The sequence below is a fragment of the Phyllostomus discolor genome, chromosome 7 (assembly GCF_004126475.2).
Source record: "Phyllostomus discolor isolate MPI-MPIP mPhyDis1 chromosome 7, mPhyDis1.pri.v3, whole genome shotgun sequence".
Classification (NCBI taxonomy): Eukaryota; Metazoa; Chordata; class Mammalia; order Chiroptera; family Phyllostomidae; genus Phyllostomus; species Phyllostomus discolor.
Window position 1 is genome coordinate 113,068,859 of NC_040909.2, and position 26,595 is coordinate 113,095,453.

The 26,595-nt window shown below is 41.9% G+C and overlaps 1 protein-coding gene, 1 long non-coding RNA gene and 1 pseudogene across 9 annotated transcripts in view; 1 reads left to right on the forward strand and 2 right to left on the reverse strand.

Annotated features, from left to right (window-relative positions):
* Window positions 1-281: 281 nt before the first annotated feature.
* Window positions 282-7,283, reverse strand: LOC118501747. Of its 5 annotated transcripts, none has more exons than XR_004904402.1 (4): window positions 7,200-7,283; window positions 3,752-3,833; window positions 2,938-3,324; window positions 282-951 (listed from the first exon to the last, which is right to left on the reverse strand). It is a non-coding gene; the product is annotated as an uncharacterized LOC118501747 (long non-coding RNA). The 5 variants fall into 5 exon arrangements; XR_004904399.1 differs by lacking the exon at window positions 7,200-7,283 and adding an exon at window positions 7,002-7,090; XR_004904400.1 differs by lacking the exon at window positions 7,200-7,283 and adding an exon at window positions 6,881-6,967 and having other exon boundaries at window positions 3,773-3,833.
* The window catches only part of GRHL2 (grainyhead like transcription factor 2), a 138,063-nt gene continuing 118,477 nt past the window's right edge, over window positions 7,010-26,595 (forward strand). For 2 of the 4 annotated variants that reach the window (XM_028533921.2, XM_036031316.1), the window contains exon 1: window positions 7,227-7,341. In XM_028533921.2, the coding sequence (XP_028389722.1) occupies window positions 7,322-7,341 (20 nt within the window). In that variant the 5' untranslated portion in view covers window positions 7,227-7,321. Of the gene's footprint in view, window positions 7,139-7,226; window positions 7,399-26,595 lie in introns of those variants that run through there. The other 2 variants (XM_036031317.1, XM_036031318.1) reach the window with 2 other exon arrangements.
* On the reverse strand, window positions 23,360-23,948 carry LOC114514783 (annotated as a pseudogene).

Consider the following 26,595-nt stretch of genomic DNA (forward strand, 5'->3'; position numbering starts at 1 on the left):
AACACAAAACACATATCCATTTTTTTCTTGCTTGTTTCCACCTCAGGATTTGGAAAAGCTATATATCCACTTTTGTAGCCATCCCTGCAGGTAGTGGTACCCCTGTAACCCAGTCCTGGCCAATCAAATGAAGGCATGTAGAAGGCTTCTAATTTCAGTGCTGGCATTGCTGTGCTGATAAATGGCAGAGCTATGGGCACCACCCTTTCCCCTTCTTACTGCCTTAAGCATGGATGTGATGGCTAAAGTTGGAGGGCTCATCCCGTGTCCACAAGCCAAAGGCCAAGAGATGCCACTAATCAGCCTTGATGCTGGTAGCAGCCCAAAGCGTCCCTAGCTGATGTTTATGTTGCTAATTCTTGATTTACAACTTTTGACTTTCTGTTGATGATTTAACTCTTTCACACCGTTTATTTCCTCCATGCCCGCACAATACCATCTTCCTCTTTCCACCTTCCCAACTAAGTTTTATCACCAATTTTAGTAAATTACCATTCAGTAATTCTATTATTATTATTATTATTATTATTATCATCATATGACTATTCTTCACTGTTGAACCAAGTATGTACTAAAATTAATATGCTTATATTGCCATTCTTGTACTTATTTCCCATCTGGAGTTACTGACTACTAAATATTTGCGAAATTTTCTCTGTGCCTGTTGCTAATACTTTCCACGCCCTCAAATGATTTCTTGATATAATTTTTCAAGATGTTAACTTTAATAGTTGGGTTCTACTTCCCAACCCCCACCCAGGGACCTCTGCTGAAAGTTTAGTTGCTCTCTAAGCCTGCCTGCTACAAAGCCATCGTTCTGACTTGCCTTGAACTTTCTCTTCTGTTGACTCCCTTGTTTTCTCAGTCTTAAGACATCCCGTTTTGGTTTTTATCTTGTTCTTCCATGTCTTTTTTTTTATGCTCACCCAAAGACATTTCTTTTTTCATTGCCTTTAGAGAGACAGGGGGAGAGAAGAAAGGAGAGAGAAGCATTGAAGTGAAAGAGAAAAACTGGTTGGTTCATAGGTTGGTTGCTTCTGGTATGTACCCAAATTGGGGGTCCAACCTGCAACCTTTCAGTTATGGGGTGGCACTCTGTTCCACAGAGCCACACTGGTCAGGACTGTTCTTTCGTGTCTTAATGGAGCACAGCATCCAGTGTCTTTCAGAGAAAGGGTGAATGAAGACAATTTTGAGACTTTGAATTTCTGAAATAGAATTTTATTCTACTTTTATACTTCACCAATACCCTGCCTAGGCATAAAATTCAGTATTTAAAGACATTGCTTTCTTATACCTTCAAGCTTGCGGTGTTGTTGAGAAAGATGATACATTCTGATTCTTATTTTTTTGTATCTGAACTGTTTCGCTTTGTTCCTTTTATTTTATTTTTATTCTCAGGAAAGCTCAGACCAGACATTTAATGATAATTGCTTCAATTTATGTCATTTAATAATGACCCACCTGTGCTGAGTAGTAGGTGGATCTATCAATTAGACTTGTAACACTTCAGTTCTTAAAAATCGTATTTTTATCTGTTCTCTAATGATTCACTCACCATTTTTTTCATTCTTTCTGAAGCACCTACTAGTCACATGTTAAACTTTCTTAATTGATTCTGCAATTTCCATACCCTTTCTTTTTTTTATTGCCTATTTCGCTGTCATTTTTTGTTTTACTTTTTGGAGATTTCCTTGATTCCATCTTCAAATATACTACAGAAGGCTCTATTTCAGCTTTTACATTTTAATGTCTACATGTTCTTTTTTATCCTTTCATTGTTGTTTTATTGTTTTTAAGTAGTATGCTGTTCTTGTTTCATTGATGCAATATCTCCTTGTATATTAATAATATAGTCTTTATCCCACCTCTGCACTATCTGTTTTCCTCAGAATCACCTTAGTTACACTTTTGTTCTGATCTTTGTACTTCATTTTGTAGGCTTTCTCCGATTCCATGCACTACGTTTTTATGGGACCATGCTTTCTGTTGAAGAGTTACCAATGGCCAGCCCAAACAGCAGAAACGCATGCTATCCTGAAGGAAATATGCAAACTTCAGTTAGCTTTCACACTGCTACCTCAAGAGCCTTCATAAAAACCGTAAGTGTCCATGCAAATATACATACCCATGCAACCATGACAAACAGAAGTGGCTTTAAACTGCAAGAGAACTGTCATAACTCAGTTGGTTAAATCTCTATTTGCTTTCAAAACCAGGCATCCAGGTACATTTCATTCTTTGCAAAATTTCTTCTTATGGATAATAGCTGGTCAAACAACTTAGCGTTCTTTTAGTGCAAAACAACCTGGGGGATACCACTGATCATTGGCTCCACAGTAAATTCGATGACAGACCTATTACAACAGCCCTGCATATGAGATCGTGCAGTGGAAGAACACACAGCAAGCAGACGAATTTGACTAAACTGTAACCCTTTCAAACGTGATATTTCTGCCCAGATGCCGCAGCAATGTCATCCTTTTCCCCAAGTCTCTCTATAAGAGACTCACCATTCTGACAATTTAGCATCAAATGCTGTATTTTTTACTTTGGAAAAATGGGATTAGCCATCATAAAAGATGCCAAAGCCCACTACTAAAATAAAAACAGAATTAAATAATACTATTTTTCTTCCCTGGGAATTTAACTAAAATTTTAATTTCATAAATGAAATAATTTAGTCTAAAAACAGTACTCTCTTATCACTAATTTTTATATGAATATTAATTTTGTTGCTGCCACATAAAATGACCATCAAACTAAACTGTGCTGAAACCCCAAAGTCTATGATGAATACTGTGGCAGATGCCAGGTCTCTTTTTTTTTTTCTTTTAATGTGCTAACTGCTCTAGTTAAAGACAGTGGTCAACCAGTATATTTAAAAATCACTACTTTGGTAATGGAATAATCAAGGAAGGTAAAATCCACTCTTACCTCATGGTTATTGAAAACGGTTGGAAAACTCTGGATCCAGCATAGTTTAGGATGAATGCCTTTGATGGCTAAGGGTGTACTACTTCTTCCTGTTAGGATAACGTTCAGGTATGTTTCAAACTCTAACCTATCAGCACTGCTGGAGGGCTTGTTAGAAATACAAACTGCTGCCTATCTCCTTGAGTTGCTGCTTCAGGTCTGGGGCAAGGTGATGAGCATGCATTTCTAACAGGTTCCCAGGTGATCTGATGTTGGCGGTCCATCCAGAAACCACACTTTGGGGACCACTACTGTACTCAAGTATTTATGGACACAGGTGTTTGGAGAGAGAGAAGTACTCTGTCATGATGGGTGTGGCAGGGACTTTCCCATTCATTTATAATTCTTCTGCCAAAAGAATCAAAACCCTTAGGTAACTAAGGTAATTCCATGATTGACAATTTAAAACTGTCCATAAGGACCTTCTCCTTCACTAACCTAACCAATTAGTACAGCAGTAGGAAGCCAGTTGTGGGGTACTAAGCTATCTAATCAAAGTTGGGACAGTTTGAGAAAATCTTCTAAAACATTTTGAAAATGGCTTAATATTGAAGATGATAGATTGACTCACCATTATTTATCTTTATGGTCTTCTGTAAAGGATAGTAAACGAAGGTAGAAGAATAAATCCACAGGGACAAAGGGGAGAGAGGAGGGGTCATCTGCAAAAGATATATTCCAACACAATTCTGAAAGATGGGGCAGTGAGAGTGGAAGCTGATTTAAGAGAATAGCAGAAGTTATAAAGAGGTCAGTATAGAAACAGCTCAAATACCCTGTAAATCCCCAGAGTCACCTGGGTCTTGGAGATGCCGTAGATCATCAGATCACTGTACTGATGAGAGGACCCAGGGTCCCTACAGTGAAGGAGAGATGAGAGGCCGGGTGCTGAGTGAATGTGGGCATTTAGTTGTCAGGTCCTTAGGCCCCCTGTTCCACTCCTTGCAGCCGGGCGATCACAACTCCCGCAGGAGAAACAGGAGAGAGGCTTGTGCCCCATGCAGGAATAAGGGCAGGAGTAACGTGCCTACCGCAAAGAAAATGATGTTGTGAAAACTGCATACTAAGCAGTGACTCATCCAGACCCCTTTCTCTCAACTGTTTCCAGAATATTGGCAGCCAGATGAATACTCCCTCAGGCACGAGAATGAAGGTATTTCTTCTGAAAAACTGAAGGGCCCGAAAGAAAAGACCTTTCATTCTGATATTTGGGGCCCCTCCTATGGAAGGACCAGCTCTCACCTGATCACCATTCATCAAACCCACCAGTGAGCAAGCACACTCCCTCTCATTCCCTATACATGGAGTCTCTGATGGGACTTTGTTGTTCTTTCTTTTTTTTAATCTTTTTTTTTTCTTGAGAGAGAGAAAGAGAGGGGCAGAGAGAGAAACATCAACCTGCTGTTTCACTTATTCGTGAATTCACCAGTTGATTCTTGTATGTGCCCTGACTAGGGATTGAACCTGCAACCTTGGTGTATAGGGATGACTTTCTAACCAACTGAGGTTTTCCTAAGAAGAAAGCTTCTAACATGATGAGACTAAAACAAATATATGGGAAAAAAGGAAGCAGAGAGAAGGCAGAAAGCAGAAGAAAACCCTAGAGTAACTGTCCTCGAAAGATAGAAATTATTGCACCCATGACATAATCATAGAATTGTTTAAAAAATTAACATAAAACATGAAAAGAGCTCTTAGAATAGCTGAGATAAAAAAAACTTCAGCAGAAAGTAAAGTAAGGAACTATTCCCCTGTATAGAACAAAACATGAAGAGATGTCCAAAGGAAAGACAAAAATTCTAAGATTAATCCAGAGGATTCGATATCCAACTAAGAGTTTCAAAAATGAAATGAGTGGACAATAACTGAGGCCTTGCTTTGCATCTGGGCACTATTCTAAGTGGCTAAGATATATCAATGAGGAAATTATTATTTCCCCCCTTGTAATATATATAGACACATTATGCATATTATAATTATACACGAGGAAAGTAGAGCACAGCAAGAATAAGTGACTTGGTCAAGGTCATGTAATAGAGGCATGATTTGAACTTAGGCAAACTTTGCTATTGAGTACCCAGCACGTAATTATGATATTTCAGAATATTAGACATCAAAGGATTATTTAAAAACTTTTCAGAAAGAAAAACTCCAGGTCATAAAAAGATGAAATAAGGATAGCACTGAAATTCTCAACAGCAACACTGGATGCTAGAAGATAAGAGAGCACCTTTTATAAACTTATGAAAAATTTCATAAGTTTACCTTGTTATTCCCATCTCCATTGGGACAGAAGGATAAAAGACTTGGAGGGATGTTGGGGGGGGGATGGAATTGATTGTTTGATCATCTGGAAAATAAAATTGATAGTTATTGGATAGATAAGTTGTAGAAAAAATATCAGGATGGCTGCATAACAAAGTAAATAGAGAAAAGATTTTATAAGAAAGAAAACGACCTTACTACACCAGTAGGCTCTGCTGACTGGTGCATCCACAGTCACCCACTACTTACAACCCCTAAAGCGTGAATGAGCTATTTTGGAATTATGGCGGAAGGGGAAACTGGGTGGGGGGGGGGGGTTGTGAAAGCTAAAGCCTTATCTGAGACAACAGGTAGTTAAAGCACGATAACTAAATGGATAGATCGAGCTAGCAGTACAAACTATTTAGAAATCGGGAGGTATGTGACAACAGAGACAGTTCAAAGTGGAATGTGGTTCCCGCTAAAAAGATTAAGAGGGGAGAGGAGGGATGCGTAATGTATAATCTTAAAATATTACCTTTAAAAGTGTGTGTGCTTATACTGTCTTTAAAAAGAATACAATTTTGAAATTCATTCGCTGAGAGTGAAACCTTGTTTCATAAAGTAATGTTAAAGGAAATATCCGATCCATAAAGATTAAACTAGAAGTTGTATGGTAAGCATTTCATGTCCTTCCTCAGTTCCGCAATTCACATGTGTGGGCCAGATCCCTATCAAAACTTCCACAACTACTCTTTGGGAGCAGCGATTGTACGTTAATTACACCTTTGCTGATTCGCGTTGTTTCCAACCAGGTGACAGAAAACCACAAAGAAAGTCAATTTCATCCTGGATCGTTTCCGTAGCAACCGTATTAAGCTGGAAAGATAAAGCACCTTTGTAGTAGCTGCTTCTGTTGAATTACAATGCAAATGTTGATGCCTGCCTGGAAACGTCAGAAGACCGCGGGAACGGACCGAGGGGTGTTTGCAGCTCTGGGATCCCGGGCTGCGGAGTGGACATGGAAGAGGTGCTCCAGGGCCATTTTAGTGTCCCTTCAACCAAATCTCCTCACCCCACCAAAAACTACGCCACTGCCCCCGTGCCCGGCCCATGAAGGGATGCTCGTCTCTTTGAAAATCTGTAACCTACTTGGTATTTTTTGCACATCGGGACACGAAAAGTGTTTGTTGTGGGTAAGAATGTTAGAAATGACATTACGCAACAGACCCGGCAATCGCCGCGTTTCCCCTTCTCTGAGCACAAGGTAAACTTCAGCCCCGAACTCTTCTGCCACTGTCCAGCAGTCCTCTGAAGGTGGACATTAAAAGCCCTGTGGTTGTGCTGCGCATTTGATTCCGGTTGGCTTGCGATACCTGAGTTCAGCTCTCCTTAGTCCTTCCGTTCGACCCACAATCCCTAGTGGTTGCAGGTGTAGCTTTTTTTTCCTGGTTCCTTGTCTCCTCCAAGCCCCCCAACCCACCCCACCCCCGCTCCCGCCACACCCCCGGTCGGCCCCCGGGAAGAAGGAAAACAGCGTGAAGTCTGCTCGAAGCACTGACCCTCAGCTCCCGCGGGCTGCCGCAGCGCAGCAAACGTGCCACCGCTCCACTCAGGTAAACTTCGGAGTGAGTTACCTGCAGTTGGAGAAGGGCCTTACCTGAGCGCGCCTCTGCCAATGGCAGCTCACCTGAGGGAGCCCCACAGCCAATCACCGCGCAGCTCGTCCCTCGGGCTTGTACCCTTTAGTGAAAGAATTCAGCTCCTTGCGAGAAAGTTACCTGTGGCCGACCAAGTCCGCCACTTTCTGCTCTGTGACTGCCCACTGCCACGATCCAGGAGGACTCCGCGCCGCCCGGCCGCCTCCGAGCTCGGGCCCCATGTGAGGGGCCCCTCCTTATCCCACCTTTCCGGCTAGGTGAGGGCGCGAGCGGGCGAGCGAGCGAGAGTGGTGAGGGGGGACGGAAAAGCAGAATTACCTGTAGCTCTTGTTCTGCCATCTCGGGCGCTCTCACACACCTTCACCTGCACAGACTTGAAAGTCCAGTTTCACCAGAGGCTGAGGCTCCAGGAAAAGGGGAGCGAGTTCATTGGATCAAACATGTCACAAGAGTCGGACAAGTAAGTGGATCACACGCGCCGGCTGCTGCTACTACCACTTTGGGCTGATGGCAACTGGTTTGTTATGTTTTTGCTTTATTTTTTTTTACGTTGCTATTGTTGCTATTTTTTCTTTTTATTTTTGGTGTATCCGGACTTTTTTTTTTTTTTTCCAGATTAGGTTTCTACCCTGGTTAACGGGAGAAACCCTACAGTATTGTGAATGTCGAATACCCCCCCTGGGCCTTGGTAGGAAAAGTGGGTTCTCCTCTTTTCCTCCCTCCCTCACGCAGGGTCTCAACTCCCGTCTCCCAGGACTGGTGCTTGGATATGGACAGAGGTTTGGGGAGAGGAAGGCGGGAGGCCTGTTATTCCCCTCTCTTTTAGTCGCTCCCACCACTTCAGGCTTCTAGGGCTATTTGGAAATTCGGCTGAGTTCCTTCGATTTGCCCAACGGGCCTGCTGGAAAAGCGGCTCTTGGCGGCTTTTGTGTGAGCGCAACAAAGAGCCTTTATACTGAAGCAGAAACGGCCATCTTCCCGCACTTGTGCAGGAGGGTGTGCGTGTGCGCGCCCCGAACGCGAGGCCGGGCGCGGGGGCGACCGGGGTCTGGGGAGCAGTCCCGCAGCGCCCGTCGACCCCTGCCCACTCCCACTGCTACCCCACCCGCTCGCCCCGCTTTGTTTAGCGACTTTACGCTGGTGCGCGAGGCCAGGGCCTTTGGAAAACGAGGGGAACTGATTTGAGGCATCGAGTTTGCGCCTCGGCGGGACGCAAAGGGTCGCCTGAAGTTTGCCTAGTTTCCCCAGGTCTGGGCGCTTTCCGAGCGCCCCTGCGTGCCCGGGGCCCAGCCGCAGCCCCGCTGGCCCCGGCGCTCCACGCTGCAGGCCGCCGCCTCGGGCGTCGCTAGCGGGACTGCACCGGCTGCACCGGGTCTTCCCGGGACCTCTCCGCTGGAAAGCCTGGGGCCCCGGCGGCGAGGTCGACTTCCCGCGCTTTGAAGGGCGAGCCGGGAAGCGCGTCCTTCCCGTCCGGGACCGGAGCTCTAGACTCGCTGGCGATCGGTGGCCTGAGCCGCGGGTTGCCGGGTCCAGTCGCGTCCAGGCGGCCTCCCAGCAGGCCTGGCCCCTGCCTTCGGGACGGCTTTGTGCTGGCAGGGGGAGGTGGGGCCGAGGGCGGGAGCTGGAGCGAGCCGGAGGTGGGTCCCGCGGCCTTTCCTGGGATTCGATGGCCACACTCCCTTCCCCCTCCTCTGAGGCGCCTCGTGAGCTGGGAACTGGCTGTGTCTTAGCTGAAGTGCGTAGTGGCCACCTTTTTTGCTTTCCCTGGTAACTTTGCCCTGGCGGTGTGGCCAAACTCAAGCAAACCTTACTAAGGGCGTCTGCCCCAGGACAAGGGCAGGACGCCCAGAGGCCGCGAGCCGCCTGCGCCTCTCTTCGGAGAAGTGGCCAAGCACCGTCCCGAATTCAGGGACTCGGGGGGCAGAGGGAATGCGCTGCGGACCTGTCCTGGGGTTGAAGGGAGAGACTGTCCTCAAAGTAAAGCCGCTGGTAGGGTGGGCATATCTAACAACACGCTGTCATGCTTTTAAAAGTCTACCAGGTACCTGTACCACTTCACCTACCAACGAAAAGTAGCTGCGTACCACACACCTGAGGGGAATAACTAGGTTACAGACACAGGAAGGGGGGCGGGGGAGCAGGGGAAGGAACGGGAAGGTGTATGGCTCTATGAAGGCTCCCACGCTCACCTCAGATTCTCTCTGTGGCTTTTAAGAAATCTCTACTCGAGTTAAGAAATCACTACTCGATTCTGAAAACTTGGGTCGCCCAAAGCCTAGATGACAGCAGGGTTTTTGGTTTGTTTTGATCTCTGTGTCAAAAATGGTCGCTAATCTAGGGAATATAGGATAAGACTTATTGTAATTCCTTAATTAAATCACACAATTAACATTTGGTTGCACTGTTTAGTTTTGTGATACAACACGGCTTGAATGAATTAAGAATGAAAACGGGTGGGTTTTTATTTTCAACGGTTATACGTAGCACCAAGAAGGACAACTAATTTAGAATTGAAGTTAAGTGCTAAACGCTAGCGATCTGGTTTGACTACAATGCATTACCTAATTTTTATGGTGATAACTACTTAGGATTACATATACATACATTTAGTGAAAGGAGTTTTTTCCTACTTATGGTTTCCAAGAGTTAATTTTGCATCCTGGGAAAAACAACACCAACAAATGCAGCAAAGAAAAACACCCTTGGACCGCACTTGTCTCGATCTGCTTGGACTGCCGAGAAATGCTGGAAATTAATAACCGAGTTTTGGATTATTTTTGCCAATGCTAGGCTTGTTTTCTTACTATTCTAATGGAAGGCTGGCAGGCATAGATCCAGGTTTTGTGTACCTGAAGTTTATGCAATTGTGTATGTGAGGTGAGGCAGGGGTGCAGGCTCTTAAGAGCAAGAACACTTGAGCAGTGGCTGGGACTTCCTGCCAAGGCAAGCCAGAGGTCCTGAAAGCTGGAGCTTTGTCAGCTTCCCGGTAAATCCACCCAGAAGGCCTGACCGTGTTTTCTGAAAGTAACTTAAAGGAATACACACAGGGTATTTTTCCATAAACCTAATAAAGTGCAGGTGATCTTTTGGACAGCATACGAAGACCATTTCAGTTAGCAAGTCCAGACGGAAATAGTAGCATCGTCTTTTTTAATGTTGTGGGCTTTTCAGATTGAAGTGTCCTGCTTTTTATGTTCTGCAGTGTTGATACTATTGCTAATTAAAGCAAAATAATTTTAGGACAGTGTGTCTTGGTACATATTTTAAAATTCTCTGTTCCCCCTTTCTTAAATATTATAAAGGTTTATGACCTTTGTCAGCAAGCAAGTGTATCCTAGCAAAGCGATGCCAGATTTAGAAACTATTATTTTACTGCCATATGCAATATACGTTCAGAGAGTATAATTTCATTTGATACCCACAGGTATTTTTCACGACATAAATGTGTTTTCTGACTGCCTACTATTTGCAACATGTTCAAATAGACATTATAGAGGAATAAAAAGATGTGGAAGGTGAGCCATAGCACCAGGAAGCTTATACTCTAGTGGAAGGTGAGACATGAACAGACATAATTTTTAAAAAAATTTTAGTCAACATGCAATATTAGACTAGTTTCAGATATGCAACACAGTGATCAGGTATTTGTATGACTTACAAAATGATCACCCACCTGACACCATGCACAGTTATTACAGTATTACTATGTTCCCTATGCTGTACTTTTTCTACTTTTATAACTGGCAATTTGTTCATTTTAATCCCATGCCCTTTTTTATCCATCCTCCCCAAAGCCTCCTGCCACCTGCCAACTAGTAGTTTGTTCTTTGTATCTGAGTCTGTTTGTTTTCTTTATGTATTTTGACTTTTAGATTCCGCATATTTGTCTTTGACTTACTTCACTCAGCACAATGCCCTCTAGGTCCATCCATGTTGTGGCAAGTGGCAAGATTTCATTCTTTTTTATGGCTAACATTCCATTAGGTAATGTTCCACTGATGGACATTTGGGTTGCTTCCGTATCTTGGCCATTGTGAATAACACTGCAACAAACAAAGGGGTGTTCATGTCTCTTCAAGTGAGTGTTTTGGATATTCTTGGGTAAACGACCAGAAGTGGAATTGCTGGGTCCTATGGTAGTTCTGTTTCTAACTTTTTGAGGTGCCTCCACATTCTTTTCCGTAGGGGCTGCACCAGCGGACGGCCCTACCACCAGCGCAGGAGAGTTCCTTTCCTCCTCATCCTGGAAGGCACTTGTTATTTGTTGATTTATTGATGATAGATATTCTGACAGGTGTGAGGTAATATCTGACCGTGGTTTTAATTTGCATTTCCCTGACGATTAATGATGTTGAAATGAACAGACATAACTTTAATTAAAGCAACACCTAACAAGTTACTAAAAGAAAATACAATGGTGTTTTTATCAGGCCATAGTATAAATCTCCCTGCTCCCGACCCACCCCACTCTTTGTCTTAAGACAATTACTCTTAGTCATTCTGTGTACTTTTATCTTAAGAAGTTTGGCCATTATTCTAGCAAGAAAACAGGAAATGCCCAAGTGTTAGGTATTTCATGTGGATAACCTTTTAAGTAATGGAATGAAACATTTAAATTAAACTTTTACTCTTTAGTTTTATGAAGGCACATGTTTGTTTCCATTTGGCTATATGAAATATCTTTTAAAGCCACAAATATTAAGAATTAATCATATATTTCTTAGGCCACTAAAAATATGCAGTCGTTTATTCAATGAACACGTCTTGAGTGGCACTATAGACCAGACATTGATGCTGACATTGAGATTCACTAGTGAGTAGGACAAAGTGCCTCCCCTCGTGCTGCGTACATTCTGGTTGTGGAAAACAAACAGTAGATTAATCAAGAAGTAAACACATAATAAATTAGATAGTGATAGGTGCTATGAAGGAAAGCAAAGCAGGTTACTGAGAATAACAGAGAACTATTTTACATAAAGTGGTCAGGGATGGCCTCTCTGATGAGAAGGCTTTTGAGCGGAGACCTAAAGGAAGTCGGGGGTAAAGCGCTGAAGATACCTGGGGTAACAGTGTGTCTTACAGGCAGATGGAGGAGCAGGTGCAAAGGCCCTGAGCTGGGAGAGTGCTTAGCGTGTGCTCGGATCAGAAAGGAGCCCCATGTGGGTGAAGCAGAGGGGCAGAGAGATTATGGTCCCATTAAGTAAACTAATAGAACCAACTCTCTACCTATGACTATACTAAAAACCAGACAACGTTATACTCATAAACGGTCCCGGCAGTCAAGGGGTGAGTAAATAAAGAATCAGCTAATAACAGTGGTCTTATCTTTCCCTGAAGCATCACCAGTTTAATGGTTAGGGACTAGTGTTCTCATCCCTACAATAGATTGAATTCTGCATGCTCCTTAATTTAGAGATGAGTGAATGAGTGCATTCTAGAAGAACTTGGGGAATGAGAACTGAAGAGGAGGGACCACCTGCAGGTAGTGTTTGCTCTGACAGTCCTGCTTCCCCAAAACTTGTCCTGTGTCATGTCACTCTTCTGGGACTATCTCAGTTCTTCAACATCAGCCTTCAGCAAAATAAGGTTTACCTTTCCTGCCTTCCTCTGGACCTCGTTCAATTTCTGCAAACTTGTGTCTATTAAAAAATATAGGCTAGTTCACTGTTTGAAAGTGAGACATTGCAAACAGTGTGCTTTGGTTAGTTGTGCATCTTCAGTGAAGTACAACAAACTAATACACAGGCAGTTAATTCCTCTGAAAAATAAGAAAATGCTAGAGAACAACAGGAAGAGCTGGATTAATTGTAAAAAGTTGAAGATAATTATGTATGTGCTTAATAGTAGAACTCTCCATACAAATCATTTAAATGACTGTTTCCCAAATTCATCTGATTACGAAAATATCACCTGAGACACTCGGTGAAACTACAGACACTGAGGCCGCACCCCAGAACTGTGGAATCATATTCTCCAGAGAGTGGCCAGGGCATTTGCATTTAAACAATGTCCTGGTACTGTTTGTGAATGGGTAGGTTAGCCAAATAATGCTTTAAGTCAGTATTTCTATAATAAATTCAATTTATATGCAATTTCTCAGGTGTTTATCAGTATGTAAATGAAATGAAACCTGCGGGTTTATTTTATGTTTATTATAATGCTTCTGGATGAGTGGCTTCTGATATAAGAAGCTGGTGTAAGAAATAGGCCTTCTCTCAACATCATTTGCTTTGCTTGCTTGCCGAACGGCCCCTTCTGGAAGAATTATGTCATTTTTGATGGGCCAGTGTTTCCAGAGCCATGAAAGACGTGACTTGCCGTGGTGTCACCTGTGTGGGCCTCTGCCAGGCACGTAGCTCAAGGTCAGGGTCAGGTTTTAGTCTGGATCCCACTCACCAGGGAGCTGGGTTGGAGTTACAAGGCCGGTGTTGTCTTTCTATAGTTTCACATTAGAATCCAAAACTAACGTTCATTTTTCTGGGGATAGTCATCATTGAATTTGGATTCGACTTTGCAGCACAAAGTCAAAGATAACAAGGTCCGATCTGATGCTGGTCCCTGGTGAAATGATTTAATGAGATGCTGGTTACAGTTTCATTTTTAGGGCTAATGGTAGCTTGAAGTAGTGCCCTGATGAGATGGTACTAGGCCTTCCGTTGGCCTGTAATTAGGTCCTCTTTTAAACTGGCTGCGGAGATGAAGCCACTCAACTGGCCGCTGTGCCATCTGATTTAAGGAGGATTAAAGTAAGTACTGGGGCAACTGGTGAAGAGCCATTTCTACTAGACTCTGCAAAGTCAAGGAGACTTTCAACAAGCAGGCAGGTAAATCAAACACACATAGGATCATGGAAACAACAGCAATAACCAATAACCCCAAGAAGTTATTTTGTTTGAAATCTATGAATAAGTTAAGAAAAAAATCATTATTTTGATGTCAGGTTATTAAATCTTCTTAAAACGTCTTAGATAGTTTCAGCAAATGCTTCAGTTCCTCTTCATGACTCTCATAGAACTAGGTATACATCTGAGTAAAAAATGAGCAATTTGGTTAAATGGTATTTTCAATCCCTCTTACTTCCTCCCTAGTGTGAACCAACATTTTCTCTCCCCTCCCTCCCTCCCTTCCTTCCCTTGGTCTGTCTCCTGGTTTTTTCCCTCCTGTGTTATACTTAGTGGGGATCGACACACACACACACACACACATACACACACGCAGCTTTTATGCACAGAGATCAATGCTAATCAGACTTTAGGTGTCATTTTAGTCAGTGAACTTTGTTGCCTTTGCTTCACTTACAGTATCAGCAACCCACTCTTGTTACCTGAGCCCAGGGAGAAGGTGATGGCAGCCCGTGACGTCCCCCCATCTAACTCAAGTCAACTCAGTTTAACTTTGGGAAACGTTTAAGTTCTTTTCAATGTAAGAAAAGCCTCATCCTAGGTTAATTGTAGTCTCACTCATGATACTTGGCACTCACTTTGGGGTGTGGATACTCTCTTCCTTTTCAAAAGATATTCAAGGATTCCTGCTCGATTATTAAAAACTAGGTCTGAGCTGAAATAGAGGAGCTCTTGGTTTGGCAAACTTGTCTAGAAAAAATTCCTTAGCGAGCAGCGACAGGTTGAATGGGAATTTTTGCTTTGGCTCAGGACTAGTGGGTTGCTTAGTAATAACAGCAGGAACCCGGGAGTCCCTCAGACAGCTTCACAGGTCTTCAAATTCAGGTGCCCCACACGCAGATCCACCCTGCCCTCCACCGACCTGCCTGCCTGTTTCTGTCCTTTAGAGCAGTGATTCTCTTGTGCTGCAAGAGTTTTCTAAATATGCAATACCTGACTATTTAGTCAGGAACACTGACCTCTTTTCCCTTTGATTGTCAAATAAAAAAATGACAATTAACACAACAATAGGTGTCTGGTGTGAATGAATCAAAATTATACCTATTTTTTTTCAGACTGGCAAAAATACATTTTTTTGGTGTGCCACAGAATTTTAGTAAGTAGTTCATGTGTGCCACGAGATGAAAAAGGTTGAAAATTGCTGCTTTAGAGATGTCCCAGCTCCTTGGTTCAGACAGATAGATCAGTGGATCGATGTACCTATCCATCCCTCCATCCATTACCAGGAAATTCCATTTCATGATGTAAGTCTTTTGAAGGTAAATGGCAAAAGGACTGAACTATAACAGGCTAAATGGGGTAGAAGCAAGAAAGTATCTCTTTGGGGATCTATCTCCACTCTCCCCCTCCATTTTATTGGTAAGAGGGTTAAGAAGTGTTTCAGTTTGATATGTTTGGAATAATACCACTAACAGGATTAAAGTGGTATTATTCCTAAAAACAGTACATTTTGATTTGTCATATACAATACCAACCCTATACACATTTTTAGAGTGCTATGGAAAGTACTAGAAAAGCTGGTACATTTCAAGGGATTTCAGTGTACATTTTGACACAGTAAGTTGGGTTACGGAGATGGAGCACATGAAGGGGCTTGCAGGGGAAGGCCACCGCTTATTTTACACGGCAGTGACCTTTCTGGGGAGCACTCCTAGAGTGGGCTGGCTTCACTTGCACTTCCAAGGAAATGTTTCTGGTACAAGTGTGAGCGCAGACACCACTGTCCAAAGCAGAAAAGGAGAGCAGGATTCTCCTGTTGCCTCTTTCTATTTTGGCACCTGCCTTTCATCTGAACACTGAATGTGCAAGTACAACGCACCCTCAAGGCCAGCATCTTTCATTTTTCAAGGTTCCTGAATTTAGACTGGGGTTTTAGAAAAGGAGAAGGTTGAAGGGAAGGGAAGAATGGCGAAAGGACAGGACGAGAGGGAGCAGAAAGAAACTGCTTTAGCCGATGTTGAGTCGCCAGCATTTCCTCAGTTAGGAGAGTCACCGTGTTCCTGCTGGGGTCTAGGGTGGGGTGATATGTGGCGTTTGTCCTTCTGGGGAATTGCTTCTAGCTTGAAGCCCAGAACCCTAGATGTAGGGAATCTATACAGGGCATCACACAGGGCATGTGAGTAACCAAGCGTAGGATTTGGAGCTAAAACTTCGCTTTGAGAAAGGTGCTTTACATTATTTCTTCTGTGTTGCATGTTGGGTTATAAGAATGAGTGAAAATCTGAAGTTTTTTTTATTATTTTTATTTTTTAATATTTTATTTATTTATTTTTAGAGAGGGGAAGGGAGGGAGGGAGAGAGAGAGAGAAAGTCATCAATGTATGGTTGCCTCTTTCGAGGCCCCCACTGGGGACCTGGCCCACAACCCAGGCATGTGCCCTGACTGGGAATTGAACCTGCGACCCTTTGGTTCGCAGCCCACGCTCAATCCACTGCGCTACGCCAGCCAGGGCTGAAGTTTTGATTAACTTGAAAAAATATGCTGTCTCCTTTTTTGTAGGGGGATTAAAACAGGGGAAGCATTGCCTATTTCCTCCTTAAAATGCAAGGTGGGGCAAGCATAGGTTTATGTTTGTTCACATGGAAAATAATATAGTAATTAATAAATAGTAATACAAAAATAAACTCTGTGTTTTGCTTACTTGCAACTATAAACCTACTTTCCCCCACCTTGTATGAACATAAGTATTAGAAATACCTGTTTAGGATTCTGATCACATTACCGTTAGTGTGGACTTCCCTTTCTACATTTGCCCCCCCCAATAATTGTTTCTAGTTCTCATTTCAGTGAGCCCCATAAAGTAACTGCTTTCTGTAATCCTGCTTTCTCGGAGTTAACTTTTCAACGAAGCAAGAAACAAAGGTAGTTTTGGCCTCTTTCCTGTATTGCCAATAACATAATTAACATAAAATCAGAGGACCCTTCCTCCGACTGGCTTATTTCACTTAGCATAATGCTCTCCAGGTCCATTCTACTCGCATATGGAATCTAATGAACACACTGAACTAACATGCAAGACCTAGACAGACTCATAGAGAGCAAGCTGCCAGCTGTGGGGGGTTGGGAGGCTGAGTGGGGGGAGCGTGGAGGGATCGAGCAAAAAAGAAAAAAACTCATGGACACGGAAAACAGCATGGTGATGGCTGGGAGGAGAGGGAAATGTTGGGGGGGACACAGAGGAGGACACGGAGTGGGGGATAAATGGTAATAGAGGGAAACTGGACTCGGGGCAGTGAACACCCAGTACAGTGTACAGATGATGTGTTGTGGAATTGTGCACCTGAAACCTGTATAATTTTGTTAACCAAAGTCACCCCAATAAACCCAATAAAAAAGAAGACAACAGAAGATCAGAGGATTCTTCTTTAATTAATTCTCATCTGTAAAATGAAGTCGAACTAAATGATCTCTGAGGAGAACCATCTGCTCCAACATTCTGCGGGTCTTCTCCCTCCAGAGGGATCAGGGTGGGGGGGGGCATGGGGGCTCACAGAGAGAGAGGGGTGTTAGCAAGCTAGGACAGTACAGGGCACGGTGGGAATGCTTCTGTTCCCTTGCCCCCGAATTCCTTTACCAAAAAAACAAAAAGCGGTCTGGCTAAGATGACAAAGAAGCAGACTTGTGGCAGGTGGGAAGATTTCAGAGGGCCATGTAGAATTCAGAAGGGCAGCTAGGTGGTAAAACCAAGGGTTTGCCTCGAGGACCCCTGCATGGCTCCACCGAATTGGTAGATAAAGGTTACAAGAAAATCAGATGAAAAGACGTGGCAGGTGCTCTGAGAACTCCCTTTCCAGAGAGAACCCAGGAGGTGGTCTGCTCTGGACAGGCTCTTGGAGGGAGAGGAGGCAATGTCAAAATGGAAGGAACACTGAATAAAATTCAGTAAGTCGGAAACCTTAGGCAAATGGGACAATTCCTGGCTTCCCCAACCACCTGCACCCCCTTTCTGTTCCTTTCTCTTCCTCTTCCTTGTCCTCCTTCTCCTCTTTTCTTCCTCCTTCTTCTTCTCCTGGTAATAAAACCTAATTTAGGGATACCCACTGTCAGACAATAATGCCATGCCGGTAGTTTGGTAAGTGTTCAGAAAAGGTGTTAAATAATACAAGGATGAGAGTAGCACCTGCAGTTCCACTTTGGTTATGAGGTAATGTATTATTTCACATCAGAGCACACAGTAACCATTTAAGAATAAAATGCTCTTCTCTGGTATTCTGTTGTGTTATAGGATTGGAAAGCCTCTGAATTCCGTTTTCTCTGCAGTATGGTGGAGTGGGGATGGGGAAGAGTCTAGCTCCTGGGAAGGTCTCACGCTGAAGGACTTTTGGTAGATTATAAAATCCCTAAAGTACATTATTGCCTCTTTTGCAAACCATAGTTTTTATTTTATTTTATTTTTTGATTTTTAGCTATTTGGAGTCTTGGTGTCTACTTTGAAAAATATGTATATCTTACATGCTTTTGAAAATATTAAAAAGGACAAATGCCTCAGTAAAAATATGGTAAATTAATACAAGTAGACAACTCACAAAAGCTATACAAGTGGTTAATAAACATATGAAATACTGTTTAGCTTTATAGATCATCCAAGAAATACAGATTATAGAGCAGGGAAGTTCCAAGTTTCCTGTCAAATTGGCCAAGATTAACAAAACTGGATTTGGAAAAAATACATTTCTAAGAAGATTATAAATTATTATGAACTTTGTAGAAAGCAGTTCAGCAAAACCAGTTGAAATGGCCCAACCTGTTGACACCTGACTCCCAGTTTTAAGGATTTACCTTAAGGAAATAATCAAGGATATTAATTGTTGTATTACTTTTGAAGGTGAAAGTCAGTAAAACAAGTGCTTAACTTATAAAGCGTTATGGAAAAATGACAGGAGAAAACGTTTATGATGTATTGCCTTAGAATGCTTATAGGCATAAAGAATAAAGAATAAAAATAATAAAACCACAATAGGTTAAAAGTAGTTTGCTGTCTGTAGAGAAATTGTGGGTGCCTTTGTTTCTGATTTGCACCTCTATATTTTTCTAGCATGCTGAAGTGAACTTATACTGCTTTTGAAATTAAGGAGAGAAATTTAAAAGGTTATTTTTTAAAGTCGCCATTCTGACCGGGACACATTTAAAGACATCACACACATACGCTAAATAAAATGGAGAAGCCTGCCTCCTCGCTTGCTCTGGGTGGAATTTCTCTGACTGCCCAGTGGCCCCGGCGTCCCTCCTGACGCAGGCACGCCCCCTGCACTCCCCTCTTGCGGTGCCTTTTGCGCCCTGCCTCGCTCACCTGCAGGGTAGCTGCATTTGTACAACAACTCTGTCTTTTGGGATTTGCCCAGTTATCCAGCCCAACTATTTTTCAAAACAGCACAAAATGGGTGTAGTAGTTTCCAACCTTTTTTATAACCGGAAGGCGGAGAATGACTAAGGAGAGAAACTCCGTTTCTTCTGCTCAGGAGGCTGCGTGCGACTGCCCCCTTTCCCTTGCAGCAAATCCTCTGTAGGTGAGGCCGCCTTCCACACCTTCTCAGCCACTGCCTGCCTGTTCGTGGGAGAGACGCGGTGGTGGGTCCAAGTTGCCCTTAATCTTTTGGAGGCATAGGGAGGGCCTGGAGTATGACTTCCTGTAAAAACAAGAAGCAGTTATAGGCAAAGTTAAGTTTCTATTATTTTTTAACAACAATTTATTTTTTCCATAACATAGACTTGGCTTTTCCCCAGAGGGCCAAACGTGTGACTCATCTACCTGCTTCTACAAGCTTGTACACAGACCATGCCAGACCCGGCCCGGAGTCTGATAGTTAAGCTGGATGAGATTGCATCACTGGAGTTCCTGCAGGCAGCCTGTAATGGAGGCTTTGTCGCAAATGTGAAATTATTTGCTTATCAACACATCCTAGGAGCATCCACAACAGGGAACAAAAAGTACGCAATGTGACTTTGAGGAAGAAAACTGCCCCAGAGGACCCTGAAGTTGCCAAATTATGTCAGGAAAAAAAAAAATGGAAAAGGGAGGGTTCAAAAAAATGGAAACGATCTCGGTAAATGTGAGCAAAACCAAAGCAGTGTTTGGTTGTGGGAATCAACCCAGCTGGTGAAACAGGAACTCATAGGTAGGCCTTTTGGTTGTGGGCTCCAAAGTGACATCTGCGATTGCCCCCTTCTCCCCCAGGCTCATCAGGCACCCCTCCCCCATGCATTCATTCTCATTGTGCAGGAATTCACTGGGTCTCAAATCCTGCACCTTGTATTTAAAAAATCATCATCTTCTTTGTATGTTCAAAGTATAAATAAAGGCACACCCCCCCATGGGGCTGGTAGAGGGAGCTGAGGGGAGGGCTACGTTTTGTCTTTTTATCCTGTGTGTACCTTCAGTTTTAGTAAAAACCCCCACAAGCTGTGGTGTGTATTCTGTTCAGCCACACAAAGTCACACATTTGCTTTTTGAATCCGCCCTCAAATTTTGGGACACAATTCATTAATCCCTTCTAGTATTCCGAAGTTGCATTGAACTGGGGTAGCCCATATAGCGTTTCCCTTCTCTTTCCTCGTTTAAAAGACCTACTTGCTTTGGTCTTCCTGGTCCTTCCTAAGCAATGAAATACCTATGTGGTCGATTCCCGGGAAACATTTCATTACAACTGCTAAGTGTTCTCCTGCAGCAGACCCGCGCTTGGCCAGGTGCACCAGATTGAGTATGCTCTTCAGAACTTTCAGGACTAGCCAGATTTTGTTGTTGTACCAAATGTTCCTGGAATGTGGAAGAAACTGAACATGTTTTTACTATTCTGAGATTTTTGCTGTATTGAGTGTTTGATGGACTATTGTATAAATCACTGTTTGGAAGCATTGCTGAATCCTCATTGCTTCCAATGCTATACAGCAGAGACCGACTTTTATTGCAACTATTTTGTTATACAGTTTTTTACATTTACAAGTTTCTTTTTTAAGCATCTTTCTTGGGGAGGCTTTTTTTCCTGATTATGAAAATAATATATGCTCATGGGGAAGAAATGGAAACTAGAGAAACCTATATGGAAGAAAGGTCATTCATATTCCAGGATTCTAACATTTATATGTTTTCTTACAGTTTTTAACATATGCATACATGTCAATGTGGTTATAAAAGAGTATACAAATTATGACTTCTCATCCCCCCTTTTTTACATTATTCACTAGTCTTTTAAGTGGACTTCTACATAGTATTTAATGATAAAATCTATCTTCTATTTTTACACAGGTTTTTTTGCTTTATCTTTATTATAAAGCATGCTTACACATAAATCTTTGTATCTCTCGTTATTACTTTAGAATATGTTTCTGGAGTACAAGAACAAAAGACAAATATTTTTAGGTTCTTAATTCAAAATTTGAAAATGACCTCTAGAAAGATTTGAAAAATTTATCTTTTCTTCCCACAGTGTTTGAGACTTTCTCATACTGTGGCACCAGCAAATGAGACTCAGAAGTTTTTCTTTTGTCAGTTTGAATGAAAGGCAAACATCTGTACTTTTGTTTTATTTTGCAGTATGCTAATTAAGAAGTTAAACACTTTCTCTGATATTTATTGGTTACCTATATTTCTTTTTTATTGAAGACCCTGCTCTTGCCATAGCTATGACATACGGTTGTGTCACTGTGTCCTGGGCAAAGGGACCTTGGGGCTGAGATCCAGCCGAGTTTCCCTCTGGCCTCTCCCCAGGGAAAAGGGCACCTTCGAACATCTGCACACATGCACCGCATGGGATGGCAGTGGCCTGGTCTTGTTTTTCACTCACATTTAAAAACTAGAATGCTGACATTTTTCTGATTGATTCATGAGAGCTCTTTACACACCTATGATTATTAATCCTTTTGCAAATCTCCAGCTATTATCTTCCTAGCTTCTTGTGTGTCACTTGATTCCATGATTTAAAAAAATATTCAGAACTTTAATTTTTTGATGTTATGTATATTCTTCTTGTGTGTATAAGTACTTTCATCGTTTTCAAATGTGGAAAGTTTGAGATCAACCTCTATGGAAGTAACTCCTTAAATTTTTTTCCTTTATTTTAGCCTCCCTTTTAAGATTATTTAAAAAACCCCTTGAAAGATAATCAAGTCATACTTAATTGTAAAAACATTAAGAATAGAATTACTCTAGCCCTGGCTGGCATAGCTCAGTGGATTGAACGCGGGCTGGGAACCAAAGTGTCCCAGGTTCGATTCCCAGCCAGGGTACATGCCTGGGTTGCAGGCCATAACCCCCAGCAACCGCACACTGATGTTTCTCTCTCTCTCTCTCTCTCTCTCCCTCCCTTCCCTCTCTAAAAATAAATAAATAAAATCTTAAAAAAAAAGAATAGAATTAATCTAAAACTACCACTCAGAGATGTTACCACTGCTCACAATGCTACCATTTTGACATCTGTATCTTTACTTTTTTCTATGCAATTATACACGAATGCACGAGGTGTACTGAGATGAGACAGTCATTTATATAGTTTATAACTTACATTAAATGAATGTTGTTGATCACAGGTAGATTTTTATGGTGATAAATATTTTTAATGGCCCTAACGTTTTACATTGAATGGAAATGTTCAAATTAATTTAACCAGTTCCTGTTGTTGTACATTTAGATATTTTTCTCACTATTTTTTTACTATTAAGAGTCAATATTTGAATGATTATCCTTTTGGCTAAATCTTTGCACACTTTTTAGTTATTTTCTTGAAATAGGCTTCGTTGAATAGATATTCCTGGTGGAAAGGTATGTTCTTTTTAAAAACATTTGGTTCGTGTTTCCAAATTGCCGTCCAGATACGTTCTCATAATCACTCCCAACCCCGGTGTATCTGTGGGAGAATCCCACGTTCCTTCCCTAGCAATGCATACTAGCCTTTCTTCAGTCTACCAACTTAATAGGCTAAAAGTTGTAACTGGTTTTGAATTGCATTTCTTTCCATTCACTCAAATTATATTTTCCATCTCAGAAGAGCTTGTCTTTTGTTTTATTTTTAATGTATATATAGTATTTTTTTAAATCATAAAAGGTCTTTTGGGGGTTTTGCACAAAGTTCAGCATGAGTAAAAGGAGTCTATGGGTGGAAGGTCCAGCTACGTCTCCACTCTCAGTACAAGTCACTGGGTTTGGGAGCAGTCCCTAACTGACAGCCCCTATCTCTTGAGGATGAAAGCGATGACCCAGGTCAGCATTCAAGTTCCCTAATGGAAGACCACAAGTTCAGGGAACTTAGTCAAGGAATAGGGGATCCATGTTCCCTAGGTGACGGATGACAGCCAGTTCAGGAGTTGCTGTACACACCCCTTCCACTTCATGACTGGTGCAGTGCCTCCAGGCTGGGCAGTGAGACCACAGAGGCGAGACAGACTACTCGTTTCAGGTCTGAGAACCTTAAACAATATCATTAGAAAAAACATAATTCACAAGAAATAAGCACACTGACCCTTCACTCTTGAGGTAATTAGTTGTGGGAAAAGTGGAGGCAGGGAAGTCCAAACTAAGACAAAATAGTGAGAGTCTTCAAATTTTCTGCTCTATTTTGAAAAGACTTGCCACTTTTTTAAAAAATTCCTTATGTTTGGTCAAGCTTTCATCCATTCACTTTATTTATTTACTTTGGTCTATTATTAGCAGTTAAGAAACACTTAGGTTATTTATCTCAGTAGTAGGGCTATTTAAAATGGAGACACTTTTCAAAGATAAATCTCTAGGACTCTGTAATTAAACTTTTTTTTTTTGATTGCCCGAGTTCCTGAACAGGTTTTATTACACACAGAGGGGAAGGGGCTCAGTCCTTCCGGGCTGCTTCCTTCCTCGTGGCTGCAAGGACATGGCTCGGTTCTGGTCTCTTCCTCTTGGCACGGATGCGCGTCCCCACGTCTTCTTGATGAATTTCAGGGCCCTCTTGTCCTTAGAGACCTTGATCAGCTCTATGACGCAGCGCTGGTAGCAGAAAAGGCACACACCTCTCGGATCACGTCCTGCACGAAATCGGTGTGTTCTGGGAGGCGGCCATGCTGGCGGCTGGACCTCGGCTTGCTCATGCTCTCGTTCACGCTCTTGGTCACCTGGTGGCCCTTGGTGAGGCCCAAGGCCATAGGGGAGCCCAGAGCCACCGCGGCTGGTCCTCCACAGCTGCCGCAGCGGAAGTGGAGTTAAACTTTATATTACAGAACTTTTGTAGAGCCATGGGTTAGAGCGTTTGCTTGTGTCTCTGTCTAATGAATGTCGCTTATAGCGTTAGTGGTAACAGCTGTGCAAACTGACAATTTATGGAAGTAATTTGGTATTTTTCTTTCTTTTTGTGACCATCAAATGAAAATAAAAAAACTTTAACCATTTTTATTATATTTTTCCCTTTACTATTTATCTCTCTTATACCGCCTTCTACCGCCACCTGTCCCTGCCGCCCCACCCCCTCAACCAATCACCACACTGTTGTGTCCATGAATCCTTTTTCTTTTTTGCTCGGTCCCTCTGCTCCCCCTCCCCCCTCCACCACCAGAGCTGTCCACTTTTCTAAACTGAGTCGACATGAAAACATCTAGGACAATTAGGAATTTATATTTAAAATGTCAGTTGCATTAGGGCCAGCTGCTTTAATCAGGAACTCAATTATCTGGTTGATGAATTATCAAGGCTGTTTTCTTCAATCTCCCTCTTATGGTTAACCTTTTGGATATATAATTTTTTTTTTATTCCTACAGATGTAACACAGAGGGCATGAAAAGGAAAATTCGGCTTAATTAGTTTGGCTACTAATTAGGGGAAAAACATTTAATTTTAGCAGAAGGTTGAACTCATTATTTTAAATACACTCTTTGACCCCTGGCTGGTGTGGCTCAGTGGACTGAGTGCTGACTTGTGAAGCGGGGAGGTGGGGGGTCGCCGTGTCACCAGGTAAATTCTCGCCAGTCCCCAGTGGGGGCGTGTGAGAGGTTATTTCTTGACATTTCTTTCCCTGTTTTTCTCACTCCCTTCCCCTCTCTCTAAAAATAAAAAAATTAAGCCTTTAAAAAAATGCATTCTTTGATTATCTACGATTTCACACGATGCATGCCATACTTTCTCCTATTTTTTTTTCAAATGTTCTTGAAGCTGTCAATTTAAGGTTTGTTTGCTTAGGAAGTTTATTATTTTCATGGTACAAATAATGGCCTCTCCCCATGAAATCTGTAAATCACTGTGCCAATGAAGGGCAATCTTTAAGTAATGGTCATATTGCACATAATTTTCTTTTTCCCAAGCTAGCTATATACATTTTTTTCTAAATATTTTAATGGCTGCAGAGGATTATGTGCTGTGGATTTACTATCATTAACTTACATTTAGGTTACATGTAGGTTGTTGCCATAGTTTTTGTATCATAAAGCTATAGTTTTATAAAAACCTCAGACATAAAACCTTTCAAGATTTTTTAGATCATTTCCTAGAATGAATTTCTACAACTGGAGTTTACTGGATTAAAATGTACAAATATTAAAAAATAAGTTATTACACAATAATTGTAAATTTAGGGAGAAAAAAGATAAATACCCCTTTTGTAATTTTTCCTCTCCAATTATTTTCAGCAGAATTTTGGCAGTTTGTTGGAAAACCTCCCAGATGTGTTTCTAGGCATTATATCACACATGAATGCTTATGTATTTGAGAATTTTTAATTTTTTCACTTTTTAAAAAGATTTTATTTGTTTGTTTGTTTGTTTTTAGAGAAAGGGGGAGGGAGGGAGAAAGAGAGGGAGAGAAACATCAAAGTGTGGTTGCTTCTCGCAGGCCCCCAACCAGTTACCTGTCCTGAAACCCAGGCATGTACCCTGACTGGGAATTGAACCGTTGACACTTTGGTTTGTAGGCTGCCACTCAATCCACTGAGCCACACCAGCCAGGGGTCACTTTTTAATATAAATGAATGATTTAATACACATTATTTTATGATTTTAAGTGGTTCATGTCAGTAGTACAATATTGCTTTTTTGAAAAAAAAATGGTGGCACAATTTCCACAGTATGAATGACTAAAGGATAAATGCACAGAAGTGGAACTTCTGAGGCACAGGCTACGCATACCAAAAAGAATCTTAGATTATTCTCCAAAAATGCTCCTTTGATTTATATTCCAATAATGTTTGAATATACCTATTTCTGCCTACTCTCAAGCAATAGATCTTATCAGTCTTTACAATTTTTGCTAATATATAAAAAAGGTATCTTCTTATTCTCTTAATTTACATGTCTTTAATTCTTTATATTAATTTAAAAGGCATTTGTATTTTTATTCCCATGAACTGTCAATGTTCTCTGCTTATTTTTCTATTTCATTGTTGATCTTTTAATTTTTTATAATAGCTTTGTTGAGGTACAATTGATATACAAAGAATTGCACATAGTTAATGTGCACAATTCAATGGGTTGGGCATATGCAAAACCTGTGATATCAGTACCACAATCAAGATAATAGACATATGCAGCGTGGCCAGAGTTTTCCTGTGTGCCTGCGTGTGTGTCCGTCTGTACATTAAGAACACTTAATATGAGATTCACCTTCTCAGCAAATTTTGAAGTGCCTAATACCTTATTGTTAACTACAGGTCCTATGTTGCATAGCAGATCTCTAGATTTTATTCATCCACCATAACTGAAATTTAAAACCCACTGTATAGCAACTCCCCATTCCCCATCACTCCAGTGGCTGGTAACCATTATTGTATTTCCTCCCTCTCTGAGTTTGACTGCTTTACTTTATGTAACTCATGTAAGTGGAGTCACGCAGTATTTGTCTTTCTGTGTCTGACTTACCTCACTT